General features: G+C 36.6%; 1 protein-coding gene across 1 annotated transcript in view; it reads left to right on the forward strand.

Annotated features, from left to right (window-relative positions):
* The window catches only part of Vsig1 (V-set and immunoglobulin domain containing 1), a 36,294-nt gene that overhangs the window by 23,061 nt on the left and 1,151 nt on the right, over positions 1-12,082 (forward strand). Inside the window, exons 3-6 of the mRNA XM_063246263.1 lie at positions 2,875-3,073; positions 7,407-7,562; positions 7,931-8,050; positions 11,160-11,295. Of these exons, the coding sequence (XP_063102333.1) occupies positions 2,875-3,073; positions 7,407-7,562; positions 7,931-8,050; positions 11,160-11,295 (611 nt within the window). The remainder of the gene's footprint in view (positions 1-2,874; positions 3,074-7,406; positions 7,563-7,930; positions 8,051-11,159; positions 11,296-12,082) is intronic.

The raw sequence follows: 12,082 nt of genomic DNA on the forward strand, positions 1-12,082 counted from the left end.
CACTGCCCAGTTTTGATTTTTAAAAGAATCACTCTTTTGTGGAAAATGGAACCAACTTGCACTCCTTCTTGTGTGATTAGATAAGCAGTTTCGGGAAAACATTTTTTTCTTTACAAAGACCGTGTGACAGAGTGGATTTCCCCCAACAGAAAATGCCTACATCTCTGTATCTGGGTATGTGTAGCTCTGGGGACTTTCCTTTTCACACAATGTCCTGAGGCCAAGTCTTTCCTTTTTAAATCTCCATTATTTTCCTTCCCCACTCCCATTCCTATGCTTCAGTGTCATTCATGAGAGGGAAAAATCTATTAGATTGCAGTGTGAGGAGTTAGGGTAGAAGGGAGTGGTGAAGGTTTTGTTCATGGGTTTTACAGGTCTAGAGCCTCACTGCTTATTAGCTAATTTCACCTTGATTCATGTCAAATTAAGATTTTATAGTGGCTTCTTTTCATGTCTTAGTCCTGGCCTTGGCACCCTGATTTCTGCAGAAATAAGGGCCTTTTCACTAGGATGCTCTGGGATTGCCTGTGGATTTCAGGTAGGGCTGATATTGCATCACTGTGATGTCATAAAACATTATTATAAAACAGTGCTGGCTTGTCCCCAGTTTTCTTGGAAGCTGAGGAAATAGCCAGATGTTCAGATTACAAGGGGCTTTCTTGATGAGCAGCAGGCTACAATCTAGGTGAGCAAAAATAGGATTTCAAATTTCAATTAGAAAGCAAATAAGCTTCATGCTGACTAGTCAAATTAAAACAAAAGACCTTTAATGATTTGAACTTTCTCCTGTCTCACTTGAGTACTTGAATTAACACTGGTTTTCTGATTTGTAAGTCAAACAAAATCACTCTAGGCAAAAGTTTGTGATTTCAGTGGGTATGAGTGAATGATTTATAATTATTCCTGCCACATTTAGGGCAGGAAAGAAAGTATACTGATGTTAGAAAACCCAGAGGAACATTATTTTCTTTTTAAATATGCTTGTTTCTTGGGTTTCTACTTCAAAACCTACCTTTCTGTCTTTATTTTAAAATATGTTGATCTTGTGATTAAAGAAGGTATTTGAATTCATCTAAACAATATGCCTTTATTTTGTGATTTCTTTCTTTTAGTGACCAATTAAGTAAAGATACTAGACAAGGAATTAGAAGAACTGGATTTTAGTCTGGACTAAACTGTTCATTTTGTATGTAGATATGATTTAGACCTCTCTGGGCTTCTTCTGAATGTGGGAAGAGGGAATTAAATGAACTGTAAGTCTTTTATTAAATTTTATGAAAATGACTAGTCTTATTGGATTTAGGTAATGTCAGTTCATTGAAAACATAAACAACAATCGCTGAATGACAGACATTTATATGAAAATAACAAAGTGTTTATCCTGAAGATGTAAATTATGACAAGACCCCAAGGATTACTTAGTTTAGTGATTCCCATGTTTCAGTCATGAGTTACTCATATATCTTTATGATTATTGTCCTATTTGTGTATCACCAGCATTATTAATTATTTAATGTTATTTCCTATATTGACTTGGTTTCTTAAAATCTTTTATTTTGTCTTTTTCCGTTTTATCAGTATCAGGGATCGAACTCACGACTGCCTGCTTGCAAGGCAGGCGCTTATGCCACTGAGCTAAATCCCCAGCCCCTTAAAATCTTAAAAGTCATATACATTAACATCACCCCAAAGAAAAATATTTGTGAAGCTATGCATTTGATGCATTAGATATGTCTCTTTCTAACACATTGAAATTAGTGGGTTTTCATTTTGGTAACACCTAAAATCAACATAAGTATCTCTATTTAGGTAATACATAGCATACACTGTAAAACATTACTTTGGTTCCTCATTCAGATATGGAAACTAAAGGTTAAAGAGATTAAATAACTTTGTTTCTTATCACAGAGGAGGTTGCCATGGAGGCATGACTAGAGGACACATTCCTTGATTGTGTTGCAGTCAGAGGCAGAGTTGTGGCCAAATGCCCCACCATCTGACTTCTCACTCCTAGACCAAGTCTTTTCCTACCATATCATGCTGTGCCCACCCATGGAAACCATTATGATCTAAGTGTCCACGTTGTCTAATGGAATACTAGAATACAGATCTTTCTGAAATCTACTACATCACTATAATAATTACAAATAAGTCATGTGGCTATAGATGAGTCATTTAATCTCTCTAGGTTTGAGTTCACTTATTTCACTTGGGGAGAAGGATTCAGTAAGCACTACCTAGGACTTTTGTTAGTGCACATTGTTTTGTACTTATACCACCACAAAGAGGGGATGAATTCAGATGAATTCTCAGGGAACTTTCTGCTCTGAAATCCTACACTTTAATAACCATAATAATGCTACACTATAACAAACAATAAATCCAAGTTTGCTTATTCAAAGGAATATGTGTGTATCAAAAGAACATGAACAGTTGAACTTTTATGGAAACTAGATAGTTGCCCTGAGTAAAGTAAACTGATATCAAAAGATTATAAGTTGATGGAATGATGGCTTTTGCCCCTCCATCAGATATTTGTGTCTTATATGATGACTTTCCTTCAGGTAGACTCACCAGGTAAGCACTTTGATCTCTTACCCAAGGCTTAGGAGTTGAATCTTATAGATACCAGCTGTCTCTTGCCCTGGCTTGACGAAGTCACAGAGCTGCTTAGAAGCACAAGAGAGATAATGGCCATGAGTAGCTGTAAAGATTAAGTGTCCCTCTGAATTGAGAACTTTTAACTACAGGGATCTGTTTTTGTTGAGGGAAGATGTTTCTTATCAAAATTAATGTGAATATAAGAGCTTCTTTGTAGCTTACCCTAGTCTTGAGCACTCTCAAATTCTCACTTCTGTTACTTTTCTGTCCTAGATTTACTATTCTGAAGGTGGAGAATCTTCAGCCATTGGGAAATTCAAAGGTCGAATTACAGGGTCCACCAATCCAGATAATGCATCTATAACCATATCACATATGCAACCAGAAGACAGTGGAATTTACATCTGTGACGTTAACAACCCCCCAGACTTCTCCGGCAAAAACCAAGGCATCATCAACGTCACTGTGTTAGGTATGTGCACTTCTCTCTGTCTTTTCTCTTCTTAGAGCAACTTAGTGCACTGAATGATCCAGGGCACTAAGTTATGATGCCAATTAAGTCTTTCCATCTTTTCATTATCAGGGAACTAAAGACATTATACAGTATCTCTGAGAAATCACTCATAAAACATTGAGAAACAATTGTCAAAGTAGGAGGGCTGACAAAATGACCACAGTAGATGACTCAACCTCCAGCAATCCCTTGTCTCTAAAGAATACAATAAGAGCAGATGAAACAACCTACTCTTCCACCAAATGATCTCTAGCAAGGATTTAGACACAACTTCCAATTACATATACCCAAGAAGAGACAGTTGTGAACTTATTATCTTTTGCAAGCCCCTCACAATTCCTACTATTAAATCCTTCTTTTAAATAAGGCACAAAGATCCCCATTTAAAAATGTGAATGCTATTTGGAATAAGGAGTACAAATTGAGCCATTGTCAAGAACTAATTTATTTATCTAAACATTCATTATATGACATTGGGTAAGTCATATCTACTCTCAAAATGAATTTTGGAGTAGTTCAGTTATTCAGTATTTATGGAGTTCCTGTGTTGTTCCAGGAGAGATAAAGTTTGGAGTGGTACGGGCATGCATTGTGCCCTTTGGGAGCTCCCATTGATAGCAGTTTCTAAGGATCCTTCCAACTACTATATGAGAAGAGAGTGGGGGCTAAGCAGTTATCTGCAGGCCCTGGAGGTGGGAAGCACCAAACAGAGGGAAACAAGGATTGCCAACCCTTACTACATAACCAGTTGACTAAGCATTTTCCCACTTGCAAGGAACCCCAAATTGAGTTATCAAGTTATTTTTCCTTTCAACCTATATGTATAATATCACAGGATAAAAGAAACTATATCAAATCAATGATTTGATCATTGAGTTACTTGGAAAAGCAGCAATTGGTAAGAAAGTGTATACCTCGGAGAACTGTCAATCATTGTGGTGGCTTTCCGCCCAGGTGATGCCAAAAAGGAAGCAGTTGATATTTACTGTGAGGTTTTCTATTATATCTACACACCCAGAAAAGGGGGAAAGGCCCCCAAGAGTTGATGTTTAAGAGTGGGTTGGTTGGATAAACTGTGTTTTCTCTTGCTGAGCTAGGTCGAGAAAGCAGAATAGGTGCTCATATTTTGGATTTGAGAATTACAAATAGGCTTTTAACTTTTAGAGAAAATTATCTATCTTAAAACATCCAGAAAGCCTAAATTTTATGCCTAAGGGGCAGACAAGAGAAGTATTACTCCAACACTTTACTGAGAGAGTTTATATTCCAGTTTGGAAGACTAGTCACATACATGGGAACTAAATGGCTAAAGGTTGTGATATAAATGCCAAAGTATCAAAGTGGAGATCAGAAGATCTAAATTCTACTCTACTCAGTGACCTCATGCAAATCAGTCCATCTTTTTTTGGCTATTGCAATATAGGGTTGTAATTCCTGCTCTGTCTTCTTCACTGGTTTGTTAAGGGGATCAAATGAGATACTGGAGAGTGCAGGGTTTTTTAATGTTCAAATAATCTGAGGGATTAATTATTCAGTTGACTTTTTGCTGATCTTTTGCTCTGGGGTTTTCTGAGCAGAAACAATCTAAACAGGGTAATCTTCTCCATAACATGGTTTGGAAACAATCTTGAAATAAAGCTAAACAATAAAGTTAATGCTTTAAAAGAATAATAATTTAAAGGGTCGAGGTAGTAGGGCAAAATTTAAGTGAATGATACTACAGCAAGCAAAGGACCAGGCAATCTGGATGGCCATTTATTTGAAAGAGTTCATTAATTATGACAACCTTGGAAAATTAGTCTCTGAAAAGGCCAAATCTGAATAATTATTTTGTGTGCATTTGGAATGAACATCATCTCACTTCTGCAATTCGGAATGTAACTGGGGGGAGGAGAGAGAGAGAGAGGTTAATTATGAGAAAGTTTGAGAATATACTGAAACATGTTCATTTATTTTCTGAGGTGAGCCTGTTGTTACCATGCCAATTCTATTGAAAACAATTAAGCCAAAGTGTACATCAATAGTTTTGCCAATAAAACATCCAAATTCTCCTGGGGACTTAAACTTGATAAAATGTCAATGCGATTCTGATTTGATACTTTTAGAAAATATATAGGCTTGGGACTTGGTTCAAAGTAATCAACTAAGTGTTTAATAAAAGAAAACAGATATGTGTGGCAACCCCTCCCCCAAAGTCTACCTGTTCCTTGAATCTAGGTTCAAGAAACAAGTACACATCATTTTGGGTGTCTGTCTTCAATTTTGTTTAGGATCTAGTATCTGACTTTTTATGTGTTTGCAGTAAAACACCAGCATTACTTTTCTGTTTAAATTATTTCCTTCTACTGTGAAGGCTATAAAATCTCCATCTTTTATTTTTTTAAAAAATGCAGTATCTATATTTAGTGATAATAGCAATGGATTCTTGGTTTGATAGCCTACTTTAAGACAAAAAAATCAAATTGTTCCTATCTGAGAAAATCATTGTTAAGGAAGAAAGAGAAACTAAACAGAAAAATAGACAGGTGTAGTGAAGCATTTCAATACACATCTTCTTGCTCATGTGGATAAGGAGTCAGAATATTAGATGGCTGAATGGAGCAACAATTGAGGGAAGATTAACTTTAGTAGCAGCAATTAGTCTTGTCCATGGCCAGCAACAATTCCATGTGTCCTATATGTGTTATTTTACTTAATCTTTGGATCAGCCAGAGGTTAGAGGTTGGATGATCTCTTATTCACATTTTATAGACGAGTCAACCAAGGTTTGGTTATGTTTCATGACTTGCCAGAATACATCAAAAGCAAAGTTGCAGAGCTCATATTATATGTGGATACAAAGCTGTGTGCTCTTAACTACTGTGTGCCAGGTTAGGAGCAGGAAAGCCTCAGGGACGTAGCTCAGTGGTAGAGTACTCGCCTAATATGTGCAAGCCCCTGGGTTCAGTCTTCAACAGTATAATGAAAATAACAATAACTTGAGGGATGAGTGGCCTAAATCAATTAAGATATAATTTGCATAAGTTAGAGAATGTCAGCCTTTGGGTAGTTTTATATCCAAGTTAAGAGAAGGAAAGTGAACTGGAAAGTATAGAACTTCAGATCACTGCATACTATGTACGATTAAAAACAAGAGAAACTGTGAAAAGTTGAATGGGAGGTTCAGATTCCCTGCTTCCTACAGTACTTCTCTATCAAGGTATTTTCATAAGCAGCTAAAACTTGATGCTCCAAACACCTTACCATCTCTTCTATTTCTCATCACCCCCTCACCTCCATTGACCTGCTCCTCTCTTTGAGATTTTTTTTAATCTCAAGTGATAACAAGATCATGTACCCACTTGTCTAAATCAGAAGTCTCACATCCTCTTCCTCAAGTCCCATATCCTGTTGGTCAGTTACTCTACTTTACTTTCCTCTAGTATCCTTAATAAATTTTGAGCCTGTCTCTTCTTCCCCTTTGTTTAGGCCACCCATAGTGTCAGAGTGATTCTTCTAAAATATTAAAATGACCATCATCTACACTCTACTTGAATTTCTTCTATGATCTCTCTGTTGTCATTGCAAAATATATGAACTGCAAAGGTCTCCAAATTATGGGTCCTGATGCTTTCTAACTTCTCCTGCCATCATGTTCCGTTCCCATTTCAGAACTGTGCCAAAGTTGCTTTTCAATCCCTGCTTCCTAGATTGGTACTGGTCACACAGAAAGCATGTAACTAAACGCCTGCTGAGTGAGGGAGGAACATGGATTGCAAAGCAGCATTGCACATATCCAAAATGGGCTTCCTCTATTGGTTAGGGACACAGACAAATTCAAAAGTACCAACTGTTGCATATCAACCACCGATGAATAAATGAAAAAAGACATAAAGATAGAAAAAAATACAGTATTAACATAATTTTAAAAGAATAAAATCCATTTTATTTAAAAATATTTAAGAATTCTAGTTTCCTTTATAACTACTTTAGAAATGTAAGCTATGTTCCTGGTTGTTTAGTGTTTGCCTACATTTGACTTTTTAATAAAGACATATGTAAAGGCATAATGCTGAGAATCACAATTAAAAATCTGGAAGGAGATTCATCTTAATGGCCTTCTTACTAGAAAATTCCTACTCCTGAGTTGATCTACTCCCATCTGGTGGTACAACCAGAAAACCGTTTTTATAGGTTTTTTTTTTCTTTTTTAAGAAATACATTCTGTGAAATGAAAATAAGGAAGTGATTGCAGTTGACATGGACCACCATTCATCCTGCATGAATTTTACTCTTTCTCATTGTCTTACAGCCAAACCTTCTAAGCCTTTGTGTAGCCTCCAAGGAAGACCAGAAGCAGGCCATACTATCTCTCTTTCTTGCTTCTCCACAATTGGAACACCATCTCCTGCGTACTACTGGTATAAACTTGAGGGAGGAAACATTGTGCCAGTGAAAGAAGGCTTCAGTAAGTTTCATCTTAGGCAACGCTATCAGTGCCTGGTCTTTGAGGTTAATTGGTACCACAAATATGTTGCCAGATGCTTGTCCTTAGTGTTCAGTCTTTTCTTTTTCTTGGGAAGGGAGAGAGATTTAAAAAGAATCACGTTTCTTAATATGAGGATTGTGGTATGACCTACTCCCCAACTTTTAGATGGTGGTTCAGAGGTGGTGAGTGTGGAGGAAATAGGCATGGGCTTAGCTGGCCCTAGTTGGACATCTCAAGAAAAGGAAGCCAGTGCGGGGAAAATGGATAGGAACTGAGCGATTTGTTGCAATGACGTGATCTGTACCCACATAAGAGATTTTAAAAATCTTATTTCCTGATTTTAACAGATCCAGACACTGGGATTTTGGTTATTGGGAATCTGACAAATTTTGAAGAAGGGTATTACCAATGTACTGCTATCAACAAACTTGGCAACAGTTCCTGTGAAATTGATCTAACCTCATCAAGTGAGTTGACCCTAAAACTTCACAAGTTTCTCTTTGAGACAAGTAGTCTGCAGCCGTCAGCCAAGTAAATTATTTAGGCTCTCTGTTTAGTCTTTCTTGCCTTTCTGGAGACGGATTTGCCTTATTTACAGGTTGGTAGAGTGAATGATCATCCTAATAGCTAATATCTACATAATATTTAATATACTACGTCCTTTAAAAACCAGTTTATTTAAATTTTACAAAATCTCTGGAAAGTAGGTAATAAGTAAAGCAATAACCTTATTGAGAGTATTGGGCTGAATTTTTCTTTATTATGCAGCTGTTAAATACAGGTGCCACTGTAGGTATCTCTGTCAAACATACTTTCTAGTTCTTAACTGTTTTGTTAACATTTGCCTCTAATGATGATGATACTCACATCTTTATACCACAGTGCCTAATATTTGTCAGCATCATCTTTATTATGTGCCAGACACTGGACCAGGTGCTATATGAGCATTACCTCACTCACACTTCCCGTCTACCCAATGGGAAGGAACAAATATATTGCCTTTTTTAAAACAATTTTTTAATTTTAAAAGGAAAAAACAGAAAAATCAAGAAGCAAACAATTAAAAAACAACAAAAGCAAAATTACAACAACAATAAAACAATGGCGATACAGGATTTCAAAACAAGACGATAGGAATTTAACAATGGTTTTTATATTGCATATTGTTATCCTCAAAGTAATTGCTAGGTTACCAGATAGGAGCATGAAAGACTGATCAATATAATTTCTCTTTGAGCAGTTTCCTTCCCTTTTACTATATCTATTGTAATTTTTGGATCTTATTTACTCCTTCAGCTTCTCACACTAGTGAGACAATAAAGTGTTTACACAGCATATATTATTAACTGTATTTTACCAAAGAAGTAACTGAAGCTCAGGGAGGTAAATGACTTGCCCAACATTATCCAGTTCATAGCTGACAGAGCCAACATGCCTCTTAACCTCAATCTTTCAGTTCAAAGATGCTTGCTTACTCTCTACGCATAATGCTTATGGGCCCTGGAATTAGGAAATCAGGCCAATCCAGAGGCAGATCTTATATGAGATGCCAATTGCTAAATAACATATAAGGTCTTGTTATCTATTGATTTTTTTTCTGACATACTTTGAATTGGTGCTTTAATGTATGTCATATCCAAGTTTCATCAGATTACTGCTCTTCTTATGAAGCTGAACCTTCTTTGTTTATCTGAAGCTCATTCCTGTATTCTCATATCACTCCTAGCTTTTCCCCTATGATCAATTCTATTGTTTTCAGATTTCTTCCATGCCCTATATACTTTCCCAGCAATATAATCATGCTGCAGATAAACAGGCAAATAGGGTTTGAATTTGAGTCTTGCTTTCTAATTTTCCAGTGATGTACAGTGTTTGCCTGTCTTCCTACCTCCACTGCTCCTCTCTTCACTCCTACCCTCCCCTGCTCTCTTCCTTCTTCCTTTCCTTCCCTCTTTCCTCCCCTCCTTCCTCCCTCCCTTCCTTTTCTCCTTCCTCCTTTCCTTCCTTCCTTTCTTCCCTCTCTTCTTCCTTCCATCTGTAAACATTTATTGAATGTCTTCCATGTGCCAGGGATTGTCCTAAGTGATAGAGATACAGGGATAAATTCTACACTCAAGAATTTCACAGTTCAGCTAGGGACAAACAAAAACTATATTATGCTAAATGCCACAATAGAAACATTTCTATTAGAGTCTATTAGAACACTTATTAGTGTCTATTAGAACACTTAAAAAGCGGCACTTATGCTTATAGATTTTGGGACAGCTTTGCCAGCCAAGTACTATCTTAGCTTCTTCTTGAAGGAATTTGTGGAGCCTGTTTCTTTATGTATAAAACCAGGATGCTAAAGAATAAAAGTACAGCCACAGACATAGAATGACAACCAGTCTGTGTTGGAGGAAGAGGAGAGGAAATTCCGAACAGGATGTTTCTGATAGACAAAAAAGCTTAAAAATCGATATCTGATGTGTTTGAACCATTGAAAAGCATTTAGTGATTTTTTTGGGATTTAGTGATGATGCATTAAAAATGTAAGCAAATCCCCAAATGAAGCAATTATTAATGTTGGGAATTAAAAAAATGTTGTACAAGGAAGAATCACAGTGTACTATATCCCTCAATTGTGTAGTATTTATGTAGTCATAATATTGCACTTTTGATCTAAATAAACTTTGTTATGTAACTGTATTAGGAGAATGTAATGGAGCTTTAAGGGAACTAAATATGCAGTTTCCATAGTAGGAAGTCTAAAGGGAATGATGAAGATTGAAAAAGGCAAACCATTCCAGAACAAGTATAATAGAACCATGGGGGCAAGATATTTCAGAAAGGATCCAGAGTGGTGCCTCTGGTGGATGGGATCCAGAAATAGGTGTAAGTGGGGCAGGGACTGTTTAACTTTCAGAATTATGCACATGTATTCCTTTAATCATAAAAGGTTAGAGGATTTATTAGGCAACTCAGTTTTTCATCTCAGTATAAGTTGTTCAATCTGGTTTGAGGTAAAAGTGAACGTCGATGGGCTAGCTTATGACCCAGACATGCTCTCACAGTGACAATACTCCACACCCTAGAAGGTCTGGTGCTCAGATGGCTTGTATCATGTTCATTAAAATTTTCCATAGACTGAATTAATAAGCCTGTTTATTGAATTGACTATATCACTTCCCCAGTGGCCAGAATGGAATAAACTCCTTGGTGAGCACAGTGTGTAAGCAAGATTTTTAGGGGCTTGTTCCACTTGTGTGCAAAAATCTGGTGAAATGTTTTTGTGGTCACAGAGGCATGTTTCTGGACAGATTTTTTAAAACTCCTTTTGAAAGCAACTGTGCCTGTGCCAATTGGTACTTTTTTATGTGTGTAAATGTCAGTGGTTAACTACATAGTCAATACAGTCCTCTTTTCTTCACACAGTATGAATCCAACTAGCAGAGTTCTAGGGATTTTGGTTCCCTAACCTGTACAAGTCACTATCTTGTTATATGAATGTTCTAGATATTCTCCACTAGTCACAAATGCATGTGCATGAAGTGATAGTGTGTTCTAACTTACTAACCAGCTGCATGTATCTTCCAGATCCAGAAGCTGGAATCATCATCGGGTCCTTAGTTGGTATCCTAGCAGGTGCTGGCATCATCATTGCTGTGGTGTACTTTGCAAGAAACAAGACAAAGGAAAAGAAGAAGCGTTCTAAAACCAACACTGAGCTTGAGTAAGCCCTTTATTTGATTGAATAAGAACATTTCTCAGGCATCTCTCTTTCAGTGAGCTCTTTCTAATCACTCCTTTTAGCATAAAATATTATAAATTTTATCTTAAATTTAACGTAAAATATGGTTGCTGTCTATGCTTTTACAAAAATAATGACGTTGGCTACCATATGCTGAGTGAGACTCTATTCTAAGCACTTTATGTATATTAACTCATTTAACCATTACATCAACCTAAGACCATTAAATGTTTTATGATACAATGTTAATGTGTTTGTCTTTATGCCAACATAGTTACAGTTTTGAATGACTTTTGTAGAACAAGGAGCTCATGAAGGCAAAAGTGCATATCTTCCACAGAAGTCAGAATATGGTCTTCCCACAGCCCACACTCTTAACCACTTCACTGTTTCTTCTCTAGTGTATATCAATCATACTTACTCATTTTTCACTTTCACCACCTTGCTTCCATAACCATGATCAGGGCACTGATCTGGTATCACATGTTGTGCTAAATCGGAGAAAGAGACACATCAGAGCTACAGATTTAGTACTTATTAGACTAAATCTAATACTTTATTAGCTACTTTAACTCTTTTGTCCTTATAACTTTTCCATTTTTTAAACAGTTTGCCTTTCTTGAGCTTTTATCATTTTTGAGAATTAACCTTTCTGAACCCCAAATGGATGCAGGCAGTGAATCAAAACATCAGAATTAACAGACATCCTGGACTGTCTGCAACTTATGTTACTGAAACTACAGAATATGTGGCTCCTCATGAAATTTCA

The sequence above is a fragment of the Cavia porcellus genome, unplaced genomic scaffold (genome assembly GCF_034190915.1).
Source record: "Cavia porcellus strain 051 isolate PalLab524CR breed Dunkin Hartley unplaced genomic scaffold, mCavPor4.1 scaffold_3, whole genome shotgun sequence".
In the NCBI taxonomy this organism is placed as follows: domain Eukaryota; kingdom Metazoa; phylum Chordata; class Mammalia; order Rodentia; family Caviidae; genus Cavia; species Cavia porcellus.